A 22,523-nucleotide genomic window follows, 5' to 3' on the forward strand; every position below is an offset into this window, starting at 1 on the left:
ATTTCGGATGTTTACTATTGAAAAGAGAACTTGGACTTGTTACAGCAATAGCCTTCTTACGGAAGAGGTTACTGACATCTCTCCAGCAAAGGCAAACAGCACCGCTAAGTCCAGGTCAATACACACACTGTGCCACTAAACTCAACACACTTTTTGAAGGTGCTTAAAAAAATGAGGACCTTCTGCGATACAAATACACCTCAGGGGAGCTCAAGTCATCCGGATGGCTGCAGTGCTGCGGAGACCTCAAAGCAGCAGAAGTCATCACACATTTTTCTTTTCATACTTCACTTCTTTTCACGCAAAGCTAGAAGGGAACGGATCGGCAGATACACCGAATGGTGGAAGTGTTCTTTCTGGACTACTTTCAGGTTACTGGAAATTCAATCACAGTGCTTCAGATACATAAAAAAAAAAAAAAGAGTAACAAGGTACATTTAATGCGTCAGTTTAGATTCCTAATGTCACACAGAGCGAGGCACTCGGGGCTAAAGATTACAAGCCTGAAGTCTCTGTCCCAAAGATCTGTTGTATGTGGACTGTGATGCCAAGCAGAGTATCACTGAAATTAGCAGGACTGTGTGTGGGCACTCACACGTCACGCAGAGCAAGGAGCAAGACTGGGGAGTCCGAGTCTCGTAATTGTGCTATGTATAAAGATTAATTGGAGCATCTAAGTGGGTCTTTCCTTTGGAAGGGGCCTACACAAGTTCAAAGTGCTCCTCTTAGGCCCTTAGATTAAGCTTAAGACATCGAAAAAGCTTAGATCAGGCTTTAATCATAACAGATAGCCCACCAAACAACCATTCCTGCAACATATCGAGAACTCTTTCAATAGATACCTCTTTATTTGAAATGGAATGCATCTTGAAAAATATGAAAAATAAATCACATCTCTCAGAAATCATTTATGAGTCATATTTACACACAATTTTTTTGACGACACTGATATTTCTGCTCACAATAGGATATGCTAGAAAACATTTGGTACATCACTGCAGCTATAATTCAGAAGCTGGCATTTGCATATCATGAACCTTAAAGAAGAGAAATTACTTCAGGATGTCACAGAGACAACATCCACTTGATCTTCCTTTTCCCCCAATTTCTAAATTTTCTTGGTCACCACAGCTTGAATTTTCTTGCTGAATCTGCCCCTTAATTAAAAAAAAAGACATGCAATTTTGACCTCTTTATGAACTTACTGTCCACACTTTCGCTATCTGTACCAAGCATTTGCCTGTGTGTATTTTACTGGCATTTTTTGTTTATTCTCTAATGAATTTACTTTAGACATATGCTGTTGGCCTTTTTTTTTTTTTTTTGTACGGGGAAGGACAACCTGATTTCTTTTCTTGCAGAGCTCCAATAAGATAGAGCATGATCTGCTGGACCTATTCACATAGCCATTGCCTACAAGGCAGCGACAAACAGTATTTAACCAAGTAGCTCCAACAAAGACTCTGCAGTAGCAGAGAGGGAAGCCAAAAAAAGCCCAGAACCACCTCATTTATAACATCAAACAATTTCTTGGTCTAAAAATTACTATCAGTCAAAAAATACCCCGTGGAATTTAGAGCGTGAGAAAGTTGTCGGATAGTCCACGTCAGACAATTTAGCCTTATTTACACTGACATGGCATGAGCCACACGGCCCGACTGTCCCCAGGGGACCCCAGACAATTTGTTCGCAATTCAGTTTGCAAGAGACAGTCCGGAGGCACAAAAGGGAGGTTGGACCCTTACACCCATCCCACCAACTCAGGCTGCAAACACAGGAACGGCTCAAGGTGGATTTTGTGACATGACCATCTCTCACACGAAGAGTTCGGCTGACACCAACATTTTTAAAAAGGTAACACAGCAGGCAACGACAACAGGCAAAATTTTGTTGAACTACATTAACCCAAATGGTTTTGAGAGCATTCTTCAGACCAACTTAAACCAAGAAACGTAACATTGACCTGGAACCGGTGAAAAAGAGCAGCAAATTCAAAATAAAAGCTGTTTTCTTAAACCTTAATATCAATAATATCATTAAAATTGTCACCTTTTTTTTTCAAATTACAAATACTTCCAGAAGAGCAGTAAAATTTCAGCTTTAGACCAGATCCATAGACTTTTGTGGCATTCAGGGACTTCCATTCTCTGAGGACAGGAATATCCACCTCTCCTAGAGAAATATGTGTGTCTCCAATCACACAGGAATTAATTTTCATCAATTACATTTATCCTTCAGTAGGCTAAAAATTTTAGTAGATGAGATATCAGCGATATGTCTGTATATCTGAAAAGGTGGATTAGTTACTCAGTAAACTGTAATTAACGACTCTAAAGAGAGGAGCCAAATTACAAATTACAGCCCATTTTGTGAGTCTTTGACTAGCTCATTAGAGAATCCCCTTGCAGCTCTAACATCCAAGCGTTAGCAGAATGATAATGGCAGATGTACAGAGATGTGGAAATTGGCTATTATGATTGCCAAGACAGCGAATCTAATCCTAGAAGATGCAGGGCACCTTCGATTTCAATTAGTCTCAAAGTAATAACTTTGTTAGGACGGCTGTAATCTACCAGCCCAAGCTCATCACGCAACCTTGTCAAGGGCCAGATCAGAAAGAAGTGCTCAGGAGCAACCACAGAGGACCGGGCTTTAATTCTGCACCATGATGTGTTTTGCACGTCTAAGTATGTAACCCCAACACCTGGGACCAAGGAGTAAAAGAAGAGGGTTAAAACAGATCTCTCCTTACAGGACCGAGCTTAAGCTTAGGGTGCAGAGTAAGTGAAAAAGGGACTGTCATGAGCAGCAGCTGATTCTGCGATTTTTCTTTGAGTATCACATCAATCTTTTGCTTTAAACAGAAACAGCTTGAACCAAGAATGTGGGGCTTTTACAGTCAAGCTACGCCTCAGTTACACAAACAGAAAAGTCCTGGATGTGTGGCTTTAAAAGATTTTGTTTACATTCATGGAACTCATAAAAGGGGCCAAAAGTCGTTTTGCTCACCACGCTAGTTAAAATAAATAGCTCCACGGCGGCAACATTTTACCTTGAACCGGAGATAACGGGCCACATCGCTCCGTCCCGCTTACAACCTCCCCACTCCATTCAAAGGGGAGAACCCGGGCGGTAGCAGCACACAACGTGAAATCACCCATCGCCCGAAGGGCCCTGCCCCAGACAGCGTGCCGGCCCGCGCCCGGCTCCCTCCTGTGCGCCGGGGCAAACGGCTCCAACCAGCTCTCACCAGCATCCTCGGCCAAACTCCCACTGGCTTTTAAGAGGCAGGGGAAGACACACCAGCTGTGCAATTAGCCCTTTGTTTTCCAACTTCATGGCTTCGTCAACATTTTTAGAGGCGAGATCGTACGCCTCTCTCAACATCTGACAGTGCTAAACACCAAAATTAATCTAGTTTATCTCAGCTACAGAGCAACTTTCAGCTTATGAAAACTGTGACCAAAATAATCTGTTTGCACACTAAGACGTAGATAAGATAAGATGGCTTTTAAACTAGGGGCTACTTTAATGCAAGACATTTAAAAACCATCATGAAAATTCAACACCGGTCGAGAGCCCAGACTGCTTACAAACCAACCGTGCAGAGGGAGCCCTGAACTCGGACACTAAGAAGCGTTCAGAAGTGCTTCTCAGCTCCGGCCCTCCAGCCTAGAAGGAACAAGCACATCAAATGGGTAACTGGAACCCAACTGCGACTCCCGCATCACAAAAGTTGGTAAGATTCTCCTCCGCTCATCCATTAAACAGATGTGTTTTAATCTCAGAATGACAATCGACCTTACTTTTTTGAATAACCAAGCATGAATAAATTTTATCATTTCCCACCACACATAATATTTTAAAAGAATAGCATTTAAAACCCAGATTATAATTATTATTCTCAGTAGAGAAAAGAGTTTTCGTACGCAGTATGGGTTTCAGCCAAATTCCAAACCACGCATCCCGCTTTCCGCGTTAGTGTAATACAACGTATTTCGAGTAAAAATTAAAAACCCTTTTGTCAAATTGCACACAGCCAAACAACCCAGACCTTTTTAGTTCCTTTAGGGAGCTAACATACACGTTGTTTTTTCCTTTGCTTTTTTGGATACGGCCTACATTCAGAAATGTCTTGCAAATGAGCCTTTAAAAAAAAAAAAGAACAAAACAAAAACCCCAAACAAACAGCCCTAATAAATAAAATAAAATACATTAAAATAAAGTTACAGTACATCATGACTCCTAGAAGTCCCATCACACCAAAGGATCCTTTCCAAGGTTCATAAATAATAGATTTGAAATGCTTCTCGGCACCGAGGGCGGCAAAGCAGCAGCAGCAGCTAGCTGGGGTTCAGGTTGTTGAGCCGCTTCTCTCCAGTCTACCTGCATCTCTGGCGTTTGCCCAGTTTTTGATCATCTGAAGTACGTCCGCAACGAACGCGCTCAGTCCCGCTTCCCCGAAGCGCTTCGTTAACTTAACCTGCAATAAGACAGCACAGCACAAAGGGGCAACCGGTGAGCCGAAGAAGCGGCGCCCGGAGCAGGTTCTCCGCGCCGGGAGCCGCGCTGCGGGACCGGACCGCCGCCAGCCCGGGGCACCCGCGGGGCTCGGCCGCGCCAGGGGGCAGGAGCGGGTCCCGGGGGCCCTACCTGCGCTAGGCGGAGTTGGAGGCGCTGCGGAGGCGCGGGCCGTGGGGCTGCGCCAGGTGCTGCTGCTTCTGGCGGGTGGAGCGGACGGCGAGGATGGCCTGGCGGTTCTTGTACTGCACCATCTGCAGCGTGATCGCCGCGTTCCAGCCCTGCTCCTGCGCGCACCGAAAGTCGATCTCCTTCCCCTCGGCCATCACCACCGTGAAGTACACGTACTTGCCCTTCCGCTCCACGCAGTCCACCGTCTTCATGTTGGAGAAGTGCAGCTCCTTGATCTTGGCCGCCGGCTCGGCCGGCAGCGACGGCGGCGGCTGCTGCTGCTGCGGCGGCGGTTGCTGCTTGGGGGGGATGAGGAGCAGCCCCTCCTCGGTGAGGATGCAGCGCTTCTTCTTCCAGAGCTGCAGGAGCCCGTCGCTCCTCTTCTCCAGCACTCCCTCCTTCACCGCCTTGCAGCCGCTCTCCAGCATCCTTCTCGCATGGGCCGGCGGGGCCAGGAGCCTCCGCCCGCAGGGGCTGGGGTCGGGGGGCAGCCGGCACCAGCCGATGACTCGCCGCCCCGCGCCGGCTCCGAGGCGGAGGGCCGGGAGCGCCCCGACCCGCAGGAAGCGGAGCGGCTGCCGCCCGTGCCGCGGCGTGGCGGGCGGCGGGCGCGCTGCCGGTGCGGGCGGCTGTGGCGGTGGGCTTTTCCCTCCCCTCGGCTTTTGAACGCGCCTTTCCCACCCCAGAGTGACACCCAGCGGAAAAGGCGGCTCCGCCCGCCGGCAGCGGGGAAGCCCAGCGCCGACGACGGCGCGGCAGCGGTGAGGTGCGGGGCGGTTGCCCCGCCCGGCCCGGCCCGCCCGCGGAGCGGGGGCCTGCGCTCCCCGGCGGCAGCTCGCCCGGCGCGGCCCGGCCCGGCCCGTCCTCCCCCCCGCTCAGCAGCGGGCAGCAGGGGCAGCACCGCCAGCCTCCTGCCCCGCACCCCTCCTCCTGAAGCGCGACGGCAAGGACAGAGCACGAAGAGGGTGCGGGAAGGGTTTCCCCGCTGTATTGAACTACCGGGAGGCTAATACAGGGATTAAGGTAACAATTCAAATGCGCGGTTGCGCTCGTTTGCTTTCACCGGGGTATTCCAGCGGTATTTGTTTGGAACAAATTTCCTCAGCCTTTCCCCGTAGGGAACAACAGCAAAGGGCTCCCTTCTGTGTGTTTTTAGCTCAAGTCCAATAAAACCGGTGCCAATTTTCAGCAACACCCTGATATTTAAACGATCGTCGCTCCATTAAACAAAGGGAACAGCCTGACACACAAGCTAGTACAACAGCTTTATCCCTACGCTTCAGCACTGCTCTTGACTGTGCTGGGGAGAAGCAGCTTCTACTGTGTGTAAAATACATCTTTACTCTATGCAGCAGTTTCGATTAACATCTAAAGAAAACAAGTATCCTTATCACTTCCCCAAGAAAACACTAGAACCTCAGTACCTGGAAATCCAACAGCTAGGACCATTTTTCTTGTTACTCTGCTTTGTTGCCACATATTTGCTTATTGTTTGAATTCTCCCCCCCCCGAGGTTAAGCTTTTGAATTCATTTATATGAGTAGAAAAGTGACCTAAGGTTAATATTAAAATATTTATTTTTAAGTCCTTTGATGTATTAGCTGTAAATCAAAAGCCCACATAACTGAATTTGGCTGACAATGCCAGTATCAGCTTAATGCTGGAAATTTCATATTATGTTTGAGAGCACTGGGTTTTTTTTTTAAACATGTATTTAACATGGCCATAAAAAAACCTCTCCTCACAGTAATCTTGGCAGCTGAGAAGCAGGTCATACTACAGCTAGGTCAGCAGGAACACATGAGGAAAAAAATAATCAGATAAACTACATTAAAGCTAACATCAATACTCTGATAACATTTGAAAAAGGATTTCTTCTTATAATGTTATACTCCAAGTTCAAAGTTAATTTTGATAAATTGTTGAGGTGTGAACAATTAGGGTAATAAAAGCAACTTGCTAGCAACAAACTGAACAAAAAAAAGGAAATTAGTATCTTAAACATCCATTTACCTAAGGAATAGTCCCTTCTCCTTAGAGCTTAATATATATGCTGTAAGATACATCTCATTCTCACAACCATCTTATACCTATTTTAAGAGAGGCATACACTAGTTTCCAAGAAATGTGAACACCATTCATGATTGTCTCAATCTCCAGTGCATTGCCATTTGAACCAGCCTTAGACTTAGGAAGGAGTCCCATGTTATTCTGTAACAAGTATGCATGAATGTCCCTGTCGTCCCCCACACCCCGAAACACTGCACTGTAACACTTAAGGACATTAACACATAATCTGTAGATCAATGTGAGCTTTTTCGCTTGTTCTCAGTGCTAATAGCAATATATAATTAATCAAAGGAAAAAGCGAGATGTGTGTGGAAGGCAAAAGATTTTCATCAAATCTAAATTCATTCTACTTCAGCTTTCCATGGCATAAAGTACTCTGAAGTGTTGAATGTCAGATTTTTAACCCGACTATACATTAGCAGAGTATGTCCACTGGTATTTAGAGACTCACAACAACAGCTGTTTATTGCCAGTGAAATTCACCTAAGCATGTGATCAGAAATAAACATGCAAAAGATCCATTTAAATTTGTACTCTGTAAGCCAACAAATATTAACAGCCATTTAAAATACACTACATTTGACCAAAACCACCAGATCAGTCAAAACCTAGGAGACTAGAAGAAGATGAAGTACCAACGGTTTCATGGTAAAAGACCACAATATCCCAATTTGATTGTGCAGAATTTGGCAGTAAAGGATTACAAGCTTCATTTTCTTAGATGGAAGTAAAAACTGAACTTCCAGAAATGGAATGCATTAGTATTTTGAAAAACCACATTCACCGCAGTTAAGCACACTACATATCCCACTGAGATTTTACTTTCCTTTATGTATTTAAACCATTGCAATTATATCAAATGTTCCATGTCCACTACCTTTACTGAAGTTTCACTGAATACTATGGAGGTTCCGCAATCTGTTCCTCCTGAAATATCTGATGTGCAGATGCCTCCTACTGTCAAACTGGAAATACTGCAACCTGAAAAAACCACTAAATCTGACCCTTGAAAGTCTCTACATCTAAGATCACTTATTCCTCATTGATTTTTTTCCTTTTCCATGGACAAAGTTGATACTGGTGACAGAAATGTTTGTTTCTAAATACACTGGTCTCCTATATCATAAGCTTTCTAACTTAGACTCAAGTAGTTGAAATTTTGTGTATGTAACCTTAATTAAAGAGCTGTTATGGTAAGAGTAATTAAAGTGGTGTTCTTAAACCCTGAGGCAAGTTACACATTGCTTTGGGAAGCCACCATAAAAGAATAAAAAGCCCATAATTTTACCGGTGTTCTCCTAGGCAATAAATCTGCAGACAGCAGCTTGACACCGGCCATCAACTATGAGTTTCAAAGCAATGCTAAACCTATCTGAGTGACAGCCCTTAAACATCATCATTTCTTACATTACTATGAAGTGGCTAAACCAGAAAGGGTTAAGGAAACCTAAAGGAAATATGAGCTGGTCATTGCTAAACAGATTGGGGGGGAGAGAAAAAACAGAGTCAAGGATTGAGAAACACGTGACAAAGATGTGTTGCAGTATGTAATTAAAGCAATTAGACAATAACTGATTACTTCTGAAAGTATTTTCCTGACCTCTACCATCTCCCAGTAACGTCACTGGAACTTGCTGCTAACCAAACACTGAAGCACTGAACTGATCTGAGGGCAGGCTTTTCCTTTTACAAATTCCATCTTCACGAATACAGGTATACGCTCCGCAGTAAACTAGGCATAGTGGTAGATTTACCATATCAATCACATTCCCTGGGCCTTAGCATTCCCTATAACCCATGGCAGTACCAAATGAAGAAACTGTGTGCAATGCACAGACTATTGGCATCACAGCTGCTCCAGCCCAGCTGTTCTAAAGTCCCCTGCACTTCAGAAATAGCAGTCTTCTAAAATATTAAAAAGCACTTAAGCACACATTGTAGAGCAAAGCCAGCCTGTATAAGGTTTTAAATGACCTGATGTTTCTTAGATTTGATCACCTGGTGCTGAGTAAAACATGCTCTAAGCTCAGAACATACTGACTACTCATCAACTGCAGGGTCAACATGCATTTGGGCAGATACAACACTTGAGCGTATAGCAGAGCTCACAACAGCTCAGTTCAGAAGCTAAGCCCCCTCTGCAGCTGGGGGGACAACTTTTGTCAACTGACCACATTTTAGATACCTGGGCAAACAACAAGAGCCCTTCTGCCACACCCCCACACATGGTATACACTAAGCAGACCTAAATGTGGAATAGCTTATCTTTTGCTCAATGTGCTCTGCCTTGCTCTGATTTTCCTACAAAAGCTGAGACACAGGCAGAAGATTACTAGGTCTGAGCAGAAGTCTAACAGGAGGATTTAAAAAGTGATGGGACAATCTTGTCCAACATGCCATGCAGACAAACTTCCAACTCCTCTTGATAGCATATAGAAGTAAAACTTAGTATTTCCGGTAGATAGATTTATGTTCCCTTTAGGTAAGCATTAGCAATTAGAAGTCATTACTTGAACACCCTCTTGAAAACTTGCAAGGAACCAGTGCATCTCAAACAGAAGCGAGCAGTTAAGAAATTAAACTAAAGGTGTGGTACCAACTTCTGACCTGTCATCTATTTGTATATAAATTCCTTATCAATTTCTGAATCAGGTCTACAACAGTGGGCCTGAAAACACAGGGAAAATTTAAGTACCAGCTTGAAGGCAAAGATGAACAAATGCGATTCCTACAGTTTTCTGCTGGGTTTGTTTGGGTTTTTTTTTTTTTCATTGAACAAGTAAAAACATGTCAAATTACAGTATCTGCTATATAGCTTGGGAAATATCAGTTCCAAGAATCCAACTAAGAATCCAGGAATCTTAGCTGTAGGAGACATTACTAAGACATGTTGCTATGCCTAGTGTTTAAATAATCCAAGGTAGCATTTCTAACTGCACCTGACATCACCCTTCTCCACAAAGTAAAGCTTAAGAATGCTAACCTGAAAACAGTATCCTGAAATATAGCAGACAAGATTTAATTTAACATTAACCAGTTATACCAGAAAGGGAAACTCTTCAGTGCTAATGTAATCTAATCAACATTTGCTGAAAGTGCAGGATTACCAAGAAGCATCCCTCTCCATCAAGCATAAGCTCTGAGCCCCCTTCCCCCTTATCCAGTCTCAGTTAATTCTCCTATCTCTTTCCTTACCAACCCCCCATTTTTCCCCCAAGATAATTCTCCCTTCAACACAGCAACCAAAACTGGACAGAAGACACCATTTACACAGATCTTAAATTTTGGTGCAGTACTGCAACAACTGACCAAGAAACCTTACTTCAGTGACACATTTTCCTAGCCTGAACTTGTTAACAAGGTAACTTCTCCTCAAATATTAAGTGAGGTGTTTCTCTACTGCTGGTATAAATCAATCAGAAGTGAAAAGAATGAGTCACAATACTCCAGTCAATGGTGAAAGTTTAATGTTCCTGCTACATACTGCCTTTCAGAATTGCTAAACAGAAGTGTCATTGATCACAAAACTACGTTAAGCACCAAAACAGTTTTTATTTAACCGATGCCATAAGAACTGGCACCTCAATTTGTATGATTATATCCTTCCTTTTGCTGCAGTCTGGAGAGCACAAGAACTGCTGATTTAGAACTAGCAAATCATTCTAGAGAAGCTTACTCAAAATCTGTTGACAGAAATGGATTCATGGTTCCGGATCTTGCAGGCTGCAGGTGAGTTTTGATATCTACCAACTCCTCTTTTCAAATATTGTATCCCATTGTATGACATGAAGATATTAAATGAGAAAGCAATTGAAACACAAGCCAAATTTAAGAACAGTAACTTCCAAAATTCATCAGACAACTTTTAAGAGGGCTTTCTCTTTTTAAGATAACAGTTGCCAGATGCTGTTAGTAAAAATGGGCTAGATCTAAGTAAGGACTTCAGAGACTTCTCATCTCCAAAAGTATGAGCCACAAAGCCCTGTATTAATGACTGCTCACGCTCATAACATACCATCAGTTTGGTCTCCACATACCCTGAAGTTTAAGTTTAAACTCAACCCTGGGAGACATTCAGAGAAGAGACCAAGTGAAACCCAAACACCTGACAGGGTCAGTGCCTCAAAGGATAAGCATATTCTGTCAGGATTTATATCACAAGAACACAACCACATCTACTTTAACACACAGCTACCAGAGAGTGTGATGTTAACCTCTCATTACTGTATTTTTCTATGCTATGATCTATGTGTTACCTAAAAAACACCAAAGAGCACAGCTTTGACCGTACTGTTTTATATACAGCTATAGAGAACAAGAACTGCTTCTCTCACATCCATAAATATCTAGAGAGGAGAAAGATGAAACCTGACAGGGATTCTGAAGTGAAGCAGGGTGATATTTAAACCTTCAAGGAAATTAAAAAAAAATAAAAATCAGTTTAGTCAGAGCACACTAGACCTTCCTCTCAGGGGGGTTGAGGATTCAAAGGGGGCTTGGGATAAGCTTCATTCTATATTACTTACCCTCCAAGCAACAGACATGATAGAGAAACTCTTCCACCAGTCCCATCCTCATGTGGCCAGTGCCTCATGCTTGCCCTGCTCTTTTCAAACCTTTAAGCTTTTATGGCTAAGTCAGTATATCAGTGGCAAGAAAAAAAAAGGAAAAAAAATAGTAGCTACTGCAGAAATAGATCCATGGCTAGCTGGATATATCTTTATAACCCTACAAAGGCCTTTCCATCCCTAAAAAAAAAAAGTTATCTGGGTACCTGCTTACAAGATCAGAACTTCTACAATTATATGAAGGACAAAACTGCACAGAGTACAGTAGCATCTTACTGAAAAAACTCAAATGGAAGATATCAGTTTATAGTCTCTTCAAGCTGAGTGCATTCAAATCCACATCTCAAGAGCACCTCCACTGCTAGGCTAGAGGCAAGGTTAGTATAAGAAAGATCTAGCCCATATGTTTCACCTGACAATGAGCATCCAATATGGACAAAGTATAAGCCAGAACATGCAAACATAAGCATAGCGAACAGAACATGAAGTGAGGAGAGAGGAATTCCTTGGGGTTTGTTTCCTCCTCTGTAGATGATATAATGAGTACAAACTAGAGTACAGCTAAGTGTTCTAGCTCTCCCCTAGGCTGCAGGGCAGATTTTGTTCAGGACAACCTAGCTCTGTCTATGCAGACTGGAAAACCAAGGCACCTTTCCTGGCTCCAGATTTCATACTAATAACCAATGCTTTAGAGTCAGGCACAGCAATACCAAAGTCCTTTATCAGATCTAGCCCCACTTCTAAAAACTTGTCTTCTCCAAAATGGCAGTGTTGACCAATCACCAAAATGTCTCTCTCAATCACAATAATCACACTGCAACTGGAAAGTATGGATCAAACTTCCCAAACTATTGTGTTTGTTTTTTAAAGTGTTATGCAATTTACTTTTCAGTAACTCTCAACTTTTGTTTCTAGTAAAAAGTGAACTGCAGCATGAAAGATATGCCTTACCAGTTTACACATGCAGATACACACATCATAATAAAACAAGACTAGCTTCTGAAAATACTAGGTTTTATTCACACCCCAGTGGTAAACAATAACCTTAATATGATGACTAGGTTTCTTTTGTAGATCACTATGTCACATAAAATACAAAACCCATAGCATAAACAAGCTGACAGTTATGAATGTTTAATGTGGTCTCGTTGAAAATTAAACAAGTTATACTAGTCTTCTCAAGTAGTCAAATTCAAAATGCATCATCATCTCCTAGTTAGTACAAGTCACTGCCATTTCTATAACAAAGTAATGAAGGCACAGCTAGTGCAAGCAGACTTAAACCCGTTCAGACTACTGGGCTGAAAAATACTTTGGTTGGTTCTTCAGGAGAGAGTTTTCTCTAAACAAATATTGGTCTCAGTTAACAGTTCTGATAATCTTCACAGCTGCAGTCTAATAGCTACATGACAAAGACTTCACAAGAACCAAACTATGTAGCAATGAATTAACATTCATGCTTTAAAGGGATTTACTGCATTCTACATATTGGCAGAAAATTATACTGTTAAAATGCTAGGTAGATTGAACCTACATTTTAAACCGGTTCTTATGTGTTTGATTTTTTTTTTAACAAATTGGTTACTTAATTCTACCAAGATACAAAACATAAGGCTGTAAGTAACTAATAGTTGTGTTTAGGCTATTACAGTGCAGGTAATCCTCAAGGCCACATACACACTGCTTCACTGCTGCTTGCATTCTGCTGGGTTTTGATCCTTCTGTTGAGAAAAAAAGAAAATATCAGTTTACAGATATCAGTGTTTCAAAAGAACTATTAATATTGCTAAACGTACTTTCTCAAGTTCCAATATTCAAGTTTTCATCTTTTCCCTTAACCTAATTGCCTAGTATTAGTAATACAGCTGGTTTTGGATGTGACAACATCCACAGTGCATTTATTTTGGCTTAATTAGTGCATATATATGCACTATATATGTATATCATGTATATGATCCAGAACAAAAAAATCTGTTCAGAACTAAGTGTGGTAGGATACTCTGAAAAACACTAGAACTGGAAAAAGGAGGAGGAGAGTTATGGGTAGTAACAAACAACCCAGCTCAGAAAAAGTATCCAGTTCGTCTACACTGAGGCATAAGAGACTTCCTGTGCTAACAAGGGCATGGCCTTACTCCAGAAGCCACTGCAGAGCAAGGTAATGGAACACTACATCATGGTAAATTCTTACCATTCTGGAAACATCTTTTGCAATAATTTCCAGTTGTTAGAAAATTCTAATGTGGAAAATTCCTTCTGTTATATTGAAACAGACAACCAACAATATCTCACTGTAATATGGGAATTTAAGGAAAAGGCTTTTTGGGTGCAGAGTTCAGTTGCAAGTTTTACTCCATTACCTTGGTCTGGATAGCTATTCTAGGACCACAGTGCTTTAATAAATTCAGTTGACTTTCAGCCTGTGATCAGTTTACAACTGTTTATTCTTATGTCAATGCACTATAGTACCACTACTGTCTCTAGCCCTTTGGCAGTTCTGTGAAACTCAGCATACAGTCTTGCCCTTTCTCAGTTCTGTTTAGCCTAGAAAAGCAATCTGAAATGGTAGAAATAAGAAGCCCATCTTGCAGCTGTTTCATTTCCATTCCAAGACATCCTTGAATAGGAAGCAATTTGAATACACTATAGCAGGTGAAACATTACCAACAGGTTGTACATTTTGATTAGTAGTTCTACACCCTACATCTTTCTAGATACAGTGCTAAGAGTATGTAACTCTTTCAATAGTACTTTGTAGCTCAAACCATTCCTACTGAAAAGCGTTGCCTCCTCATTTGAAATTGAAAGCACATTTTGCAGCAGACGTTTGGAGTTCACAGAATTCATTTTCATGACTAACTTTCACCTACCACCATTAGATGCTTTCAGGTGGCCAAATGTGCCTTTCCCTCAGCTAGGAAAAAGCTATGGAGTGGCTCAGAACCACTTTTCCAGCAAACTGAGCCCGAGTAGTCATTTGCCCTTCCCATGGAATAAGAAAGCTGCCAGTTGCTCTTGGCTGTTCACATTTTAGTACTTGGCTGTAGATGTATTCCTGGACCTTGTCTTCTGCTACCTCAAGCAATAAAAGACTTGCTATTATCTACCCTGAAAAAAGCCTCTGTTTTGTACTGCTGGGAAAATCTGTGCCAGAGTCAGTTTGTGACAAGTTCCCCAAAACTCAGCCTGGATTACAAACCAATATAGAACATTTTTATCATTAGCAGCAACCTGCTGCAAGACAAGTTTATAAAAAACCAAGCCTGACTAAATTCAGTGCTCGAAGCCAAAAGTTGCTTTTACAAAACAATTCATGGAGAAAGAACTTTTAAAAAAAAAGTTGCTCTAGCAATAATTAGTCTGTCAGAACTGGGACTGAAACAGCCTCAGCCAAAACATACTCACTAGAGGAACTATTGATTAAATACTTTAAATTAAAAATCAAGATTTAACCTACATAGAATTTTAAGTGTGTGTATGCATATACAAACTACAAACATTCTTTTTAATTCCTTACTTTTGGGTCATAGTCAGGATCATTTTCTTCATCTGCTTCTTCTTCCCCCTCCTGAAAGAAAATATCTGTTTATATTTCTCCAGTTTATCCACATTCAGTTTCCCAAGACATTTTTGAGAAGTTTAAGACTAAATTCTACTCAAATAAATTCATTACTACTTGAAGTTATGCATATTATATTAGTTCACCCTACACAAAGCATATAAACTTTTGACATCAATTGCAACTTAATTTGTACCTTAGGTTTGTCTCGGGTTTTGGTTTTTTTAAATATTCACCCTAGATCCACAAAACAATGCATTGTATCTTCCATTCATAAGTAATACTTAAAACTTAATGTCTGGAACATTCAAAAACTAAAGGAACTCTTATTCCAGATAAAATACAAATGGGAAACCACTTAAATCCAGGCCATCTGTCAACTTACCTCATCATCTGCCTCTTCACCTTCTTCGTCATACTAGGAAAGAAAATAAATGGTTTTGATAGTGTCATAAATGCAGCCATTTATGGCTCAAGTACAGCTAGATAACTCAGTCAGCAGCCACACTGTATTGTGCTCTAAGAGAGCTTCCTATACTTAAAAGATTTAAAAGCGCTTTATGCATCACCATGAACAACGTTCAATCTCTTAAGCTACTCCCTGGCAGAGAAAAGTGTCTATCCTAAGTTCCTTATGTGCAGCACTGGAAGAGCTTATCAGACTGTGATAACACTTGTGGCCAGTAGGCTGTCCCAACACCTAAGGCAAGCTGTACAGCCAGTCACTTTCCTCTTCCACTCCCGCCAGCCAAGGCTTTGGACTAAGCGCTACCATTTTACATTCTATAAATTAATTCTAAGGCAGGACTTATCTTTTGCTAAATCAAACTGCCCTTCTTTGTGCAGGGGCAGGAGAGAGAAGATATTTTACACACATAAAATTCTAGGGGTTTGTGGTTTCTTTTTCAAGCTTAGCTCCTTTAAAGCACTTCATTCAAGCTTTTGCAGAGCTTGCTTTGAATATCTTGGCATGCTTTGAATGTGCTTATCTATCATTTTATAAGAGTGCCCTTCTGAAAGGATCAGGCTTGAATCTCAAGGAACTTGGTAGCCTAGTGTCACTGTAAGCACAAACACCACACTGAGCAGCTAGACTAATTTGTTCTCTGGCAGCTCATTATAGCTCTACCAAAGTATTGGGTACACCAGCCTAGGAATGCCTTATACACAAAATTCAACTCTGACTCTAAATGTTCAGCTTCTACCATTACTTTTGCCACAAAACTCTGAAGTCACTACTCCAAAGATAAATTACTTTTGTTCCACCCTTTACTAAACACTCTAGGAAGCTCAACTGAAACTAATGATACATCCCATTCTAAGGATACCAACATTATAAAAGTCAGAAGTTACCCGAAGTCTTTAAACAACATTATTTCAAAGTTTTTAGCATTTTGGAAGAGCATTATACTTACATCATCATCATCATCTTCAATAGCTTCTCCTGTGAAGTACAATACTGATCGGGGGACTATACGTTCACGCAAGAAATGACCTATTTCAAAGTCTGCAGCAAGGATTGCCTCAGCATCATCATCCTGCATAAAACAACATTATTTCCTAAATCGCAAGTTGATAACTGCTTTTGACACAAAACCACAAGTTGCACAGATTTTGATGTGGCCAAATTTATACAAATCTGATGTACTGACATTTTTGGTTCAGGATTTGCTTTACAGATTTGAAATTGTGGAGTCAAGTTTTACACTTTAAACAACCTACCTGCATTATGCAGTGGGGGTGTGTGCTTCTTCAGTAAGCTTAATTATACAAAATTCTGGAGTTTTAAATTTTATTCTTCCCCCACCAACAACTTGCTTTTGTTCTAAGTAGAAAAATTGTTTAATACCTGCCATAGAGTTTCAGTTCATATGCACATTACTCTTAAGAGCCAAACACTAGCCAGGTGAGCCTATCTAATTAAAGATTTTACAAGCTACTTCTGATTCCTGCAGTGTATTGCCTCCATGATTCCCATTAAGCAAGCCATTGTGAGGCACCTGAACACCTAAAAATGCTCTCCAATCCAAGCCAAGGTTTTCACTCCTTTTGTTTACACACATGTTCTGCTGTCTCCCACCTGACAAGTTATCTAATTGAACATTATGAACATACAGCTTTTGGGGTCCATGCCAACTGGAGTTCTAACCACATGCTTCTGGAGGCTTTAAATCAGATTTCTCACTCAAGTTCCATGATGTATTCAGTACTGTTAAGTGGGGTTTTTTGTAGTTTTCCTCTCTACAAAGAGATGGCTTATTGCCACAGTTTTCTACTAGTGAGCAGACAAAAGAGTGGGCTCTTGCAGTTTTCTACTCTTGTTTTATTATTTTTTCCAAGCGTTAATAGCTTGGGAAACTTTTAACAGCATGAAATACAAACCAGATACATGCAGCCATTAGAGATGATCATCCAAACAATGCCCAAAGGGAGAGATTTACACTACCCATTAGACCAACAGCTAATAATAAAGATCACTATATTTGTAGAACTGCTAACAATTTTCAAGGTAGCTTTCAGGAAGGATAAGCTGTTAAAGTTTACTAAACTGAACTCTACCATCCAACTCAATAAATAGTCCTTCTACTAAAGACAACTCAAATACATACTATCCATCACAAGTATTAAATACAGAAACAGTTGAAGCTGTTTAACAAATTCCCAAATAATTTAAGCACAAACTTTGTATAACACCCTGTTATTTTAAATAAGCCAACTTACCAGGTCTCCACTTTCAGGAACTGTAGAAAAAAAGAGAAGAAACAAGTAAGTGAAGTACATACTACACTTGAAGTTAATGCAGATAAACTGCTGTTCACTTTACCTTCAGGAGGACTAAAGAAGTTGAAGAAGGAGTCATTAGAAACTGTTTTTGTCACTGTTCTAACTGTTCCACGACCCTTATGTTTCTGCTTCTTCTTAATGGTTTTCAAAGTAACATTCTTTCCTTTTTTCCAGTCTATTTGGCAACTGGAGAGGAAAGAAAAAAGAAAAAATCAGCTGCATTAATACCATTTGCCTTGTTACAGGTATCTACTGAAACTATCACAACAGCAAGGGATGCAGTGAATATAAAGTATTAAGGTAGTATTTATTCAGTGCTATCTTTTCATTAGTTTATACTTTTGAGAGCAAAAGTAACAGGTTCATTTTAGGACTGAAGTTTTTTCATCCAACGATTTCTCCTTCCCCGCTCTATCTCTGAAATACTAATTTTCATTTGCTGCCGAGTTCTACCTAGTTTCGTATCAAAGAATGGTGTCACAATTTTCAGTGCTACCTATCCATTACAAAGTAATGCTATATCCAGTCATGCTAGTAATATGCCAAGGTTTTCCACATCTATCATTGTAATCAATAAGCCCTTAAAATAATGCAAACAGGTGTGTAGTTTTTGGTTGGGTTTTAGTTGTTTGTTTGGGGTTTTTTTCATTTTGGGGGTATTTTTGTTTGTTTTAACTCTATCCTGCTAAATCATGCCCACAGACTTGTCTGACACACACAGAGTTCTGGGGATGTGTTGGGTTTGCGTGGCAAGATTTTGGTAGCAGGGGGGGCTACAGGGGTGGCTTCTGTGAGAAGCTGCTAGAAGCTTCCCCTGTGTCTGACAGAGCCAATGCCAGCCGGCTCCAAGACGGGCCTGCCGCTGGCCAAGGCCAAGCCAGTCAGCGCCTCTGTGATAACATATTTAAGAAGGAAAAAAAACAAACCAGTTAGAGAGAGCTTTTGCAGCTGGAGAGAGGAGTGAGAAGATGTAAGAAACTCTGCAGACACCAAGGTCAGTGCAGAAGGAGGGGGAGGAGGTGCTCCAGGTGCCAGAGCAGAGATCCCCCTGCAGCCCATGGTGAAGACCATGGTGAAGCAGGCTGTCCCCCTGCAGCCCATGGAGGAAGGATGAGGGGGTGTAGAGATTCCACCTGCAGCCTGTGGAGGACCCCACACCGGAGCAGGTGGAGACACCTGAAGGAGGCTGTGGCCCCATGGGAAGCCCATGTTGGAGCAAGCTCCTGGCAGGACCTGTGGACCCATGGAGAGAGGAGCCCACGCCAGAGCAGGACTTGTGACCTCGTGGGGGACCCATGCTGGAGCAGTCTGTTCCTGAAGGTCTGCACCCCGTGGGAGAAGTTTGTGAAGGACTGTCTCCCATGAGAGGGACTCCATGTTGGAGCAAGGGAATGATGCAAGGAGTCCTCCCCCTGAGGATGAAGAAGCAGCAGAAACACTGTGTGATGAACTGACCATAACCCCCATTCCCTGCCCCCTGTGCTGCTGAGGCGGGGGACGAAGATTGAAGCCAGGAGTGAAGTTGAGCCCGGGAAGATGGCAGGGGTGGAGGGAGGTGTTTTGAAATTTGATTTTATTTCTCATTCCTCTACTGTTTTGTTTGGTAATAAATTAGATGAATTTCCTCTCTAAGTTCAGTCTGTTTTGCTCATGACGATAATTAGTGAGTGATCTCTCCCTGTCCTTATCTCAACCCATAAGCTTTTCATTATGCTTTTTCTCCCCTGTCTAGTTAAGGAGGGGGAGTGATAGAACAGCTCTGGTGGGCACCTGGCCACCTGTAAATGAAGAAGTCACATGAATAAGACCATCTGCAAGTGCTGAAGTTTCTGATTAGTTTCCTTTAAAGACTCAAAGGAAGGAAGGGAGTTACTTTGGGATAAGAGGTTTCTCTTAGTTTAAACACAAAACAAGGACTAGGAATATATCATTTTCACAGAAGCAGAGAATCATCTTACAGTGACCTCTGCCAGGATTTATGCTTTTCAAAACAGTCCAAACTGGAGAAGACAAAAGAGTTTGATCAAAGCCACTCAAGCACTTACGAATACATCTTACAGGACATTCCAGAAATATATTACATTAAGTGACCGGGAAATGAAGTAGTAAGTCACTCAGTATTAGTAACTGCACAGTAACATAAGGGTAAAACCAACCCTGACTATGCAGCGATAGAGCGATAACTAACTTAGAACCGAAGAGAAGAGACATTAACACAAAAGCAGCTGAACAGCTCATGATGCACAGAACCCTGATGTACCTGTAAGGCTAATCATGTAAGACTCAAGTTTTTCTTGTCCTTCTTCTTGTGACCAGAAGGACATGTACAGAATAAAGAGATTATTTAGTCTAAGGAATAACAGCTAATTTAGAACAAAAGACATCAGAGAAAGGAGTGACAGATCTTTAAAATCATGAGGAACCTGGAGTTAATAGGAGATAACTGTTCTCCATTTCGCAAATAGATCAACTGAAAGACAGTCAGAGGCAAACATTCAACATTTATAAAACAAACTGGACAACTGCAATATAGGAACTGTAACATACTTCCCAAAATGCTGCATGTTAGAAATACAAAAGAATTAAAAGAAGTGATCAAATAAATTTTGAAAAAATATCAAGGCTTAGAAAAAGGTAACACCATCCACCTTCCAATTCAGCTTTAGTGATTGCAGAACAGTATTTCTAGATAAATACTGATTAGAATTTTTTATTTATATGCATATATAATATATATTCTATATATACTTTAAGGACACTTTCCATAGAGGGAAAGACCTCTCAATTACCATGTATAAGAAATCAGGAAAGGAAGGTAAAATGGGGGTACTGGTGGATGAAAAGCTGGACATGATCCAACAATGTGTGCTCACAGACCAGAAAGCCAACCGTGTCCTGGGCTGCGTCAAAAGAAGTGTGACCAGCAGGTCGAAGGAGGTGATGCTGCCCCTCTACTCCACTCTTGTGAGACCCCTCTATAGTACTGTGTCCAGCTTTGAGGTCCTCAGTACAGTAAAGACATGGAGCTGTTGGAGTGGGTCCAGAGGAGGGCCACGAAGATGATCAGAGGGCTGAAACACCTCTCCTATGAGGAAAGGCTGAGAGAGTTGGAATTGTTCAGCCTGGAGAAGAGAAGGCTCCAGGGAGACTTTATTGTGGCCTTTCAATACTTAAAGGGGGCTGATAAGAAAGATGGGGACAGACTTTGTAATAGAGCCTGTAGTGATAGGACAAGAGATAATGGTTTAAACTAAAAGCAGGTAGATTCAGACTAGAGAAGGAAGAAATCTTTTACCATGAGGGTTGCCCAGAAAGGTGGTAGATGCCCTATCCCTAGAAACATTCAGGGTCAGGTTGGACGGGGCTCTGAGCAGCCTGATCTAGTTGAAGATGTCCCCGCTCATTGCAGGGGCATTGGACTAGATGACCTTTAAACATTCCTTCCAGCCCAAACCATTCTATGATTAAATATATAGTTTTATACATTGTATTGAAGTTACTGAAATACACTAAAATACTCAAGTCAAACCCAGCTGTTTACAAGTTATTAGGTAGCAGTATCTTTTCCAGCACCTTCCCAAGATGATGTAAGTCTACAGTTGGATAATGCTAAGGAAGAAACTGTTACATTGCCTTAAAGCTATTTATTAGCACTTACCCTGTACAACCCATGATTTCCGGTCCATCAAAGGAGAAGGGATCAGAATCATCTGGCTCTGACCTCATTCTATACGTCTTTGTCAAGACTTCATTTGTGAAGTAGTCATTTGGTTCAAAATGAAATTCTAATGTGAAACTCTTAAAAAGAATTGCAGAGCAACAACTTTAGCAATTCAGCAACATGTATATTTAACTTTTAAGTGCCTAAAATTCAACCCCAAAAATACACATGCAATGGAACATATCCATCTCTGCCAATATGAAAATGGTGCATACACGTAACTTATTCTGGAATTTGCTGCCAAAGTTGTACAATTAATCTTCAAATGTTTTCATTTACCACGTTGATCTTGTGCTTATTACTTAATATACTGCTTGCAGGTTTGACACAAGATCTCCCAGAGCACAGCTTTCCTAGTGCTAACATACAGAGGTAACTTCTAAATTTGAAATAAAACTTAGCAGACTATCTGGTTTCTGACAAGGAAATTATATCCAATTATAACAGTTACACAACAAGTACTTGAAGGTATCAAAATTTAAAGGTGAAACTTAGTCATCAGATACTAAGGCCAAGTTATTAACTCATCAGAATTTGAAGGTATTTGAAGTTAAATTAAGTATAAATTAATTCATATCATACTGAAAGACTATTACTGGTCCTTGTACTGTTTTTCAGAAGACAAGAAGCAGCTGCATATTTCTCATGATTGCCATAAGACAATTGGCTATCGCAGACCACAGTAATATACAAATAAAAGTCTTAAGATAGCACAAAAGTAATATTGTTTAATAAGTTAAACTAACCATGGGCTGTCCAACTTCTGAAAATTTCACTTTAATATCTTTTAAGTGTTTCAGGATAGGTTCATCATGTTCCTGTAAAGAAAAGAGTTTATTCAATTTTCATAACATTACACTGTACACAGATTTAAGACCCTGCAGAGATAAAAAGACATTTAGAATGAGTTTTACATAGATCAAGAACCTTGTTATAGCACTGAAACATTTTCACAAATGTGACCAGCAGATGGCAACAATGGCTGTACAGTTTCCACTGCAGCACACAACATAAACCCACACAAACATCAAGTACAGTTTTTAGCAATATTTAATACACATCTCATACACACACTCCTACAAACACAGAAAATGTATTAGTAAGGTAAAGTAAGTTCAACAAGTAACAC

General features: G+C 41.1%; 2 protein-coding genes across 5 annotated transcripts in view; both read right to left on the minus strand.

The window, feature by feature from the left end:
- Positions 1-826: 826 nt before the first annotated feature.
- Positions 827-6,141, minus strand: PHLDA1 (pleckstrin homology like domain family A member 1). Its single transcript, XM_054812698.1, has 3 exons — positions 6,117-6,141; positions 4,654-5,566; positions 827-4,483 (listed from the first exon to the last, which is right to left on the minus strand). Exons 1-2 carry the CDS (start codon positions 6,139-6,141, stop codon positions 4,659-4,661), a joined length of 933 nt encoding a protein of 310 aa, XP_054668673.1. The 3' UTR covers positions 827-4,483; positions 4,654-4,658.
- A 6,186-nt stretch (positions 6,142-12,327) lies between these two features.
- NAP1L1 (nucleosome assembly protein 1 like 1) overlaps positions 12,328-22,523 on the minus strand; it is a 35,336-nt gene continuing 25,140 nt past the window's right edge. For all 4 annotated transcript variants that reach the window (XM_054816240.1, XM_054816215.1, XM_054816223.1 and 1 more), the window contains exons 8-15: positions 22,141-22,212; positions 21,332-21,471; positions 17,714-17,859; positions 17,611-17,630; positions 16,305-16,427; positions 15,275-15,307; positions 14,848-14,898; positions 12,328-13,051 (exon numbers count right to left, since the gene is read on the minus strand). In XM_054816240.1, the coding sequence (XP_054672215.1) occupies positions 13,016-13,051; positions 14,848-14,898; positions 15,275-15,307; positions 16,305-16,427; positions 17,611-17,630; positions 17,714-17,859; positions 21,332-21,471; positions 22,141-22,212 (621 nt within the window). In that variant the 3' untranslated portion in view covers positions 12,328-13,015. The remainder of the gene's footprint in view (positions 13,052-14,847; positions 14,899-15,274; positions 15,308-16,304; positions 16,428-17,610; positions 17,631-17,713; positions 17,860-21,331; positions 21,472-22,140; positions 22,213-22,523) is intronic.

The sequence above is a fragment of the Grus americana genome, chromosome 1, assembly GCF_028858705.1.
Source record: "Grus americana isolate bGruAme1 chromosome 1, bGruAme1.mat, whole genome shotgun sequence".
Lineage (NCBI taxonomy): Eukaryota > Metazoa > Chordata > Aves > Gruiformes > Gruidae > Grus > Grus americana.

Bases quoted from the DNA above. Each gene is read 5' to 3' on its own strand.
- PHLDA1 (XM_054812698.1), bottom strand. From the start codon at position 6,141: ATGGTCCTAGCTGTTGGATTTCCAG. The intron at 5,567-6,116 runs GTACTGAGGTTC...CCCGCTGCTGAG, and splicing joins CCTAGCTGTTGGATTTCCAG to CGGGGGGGAGGACGGGCCGG.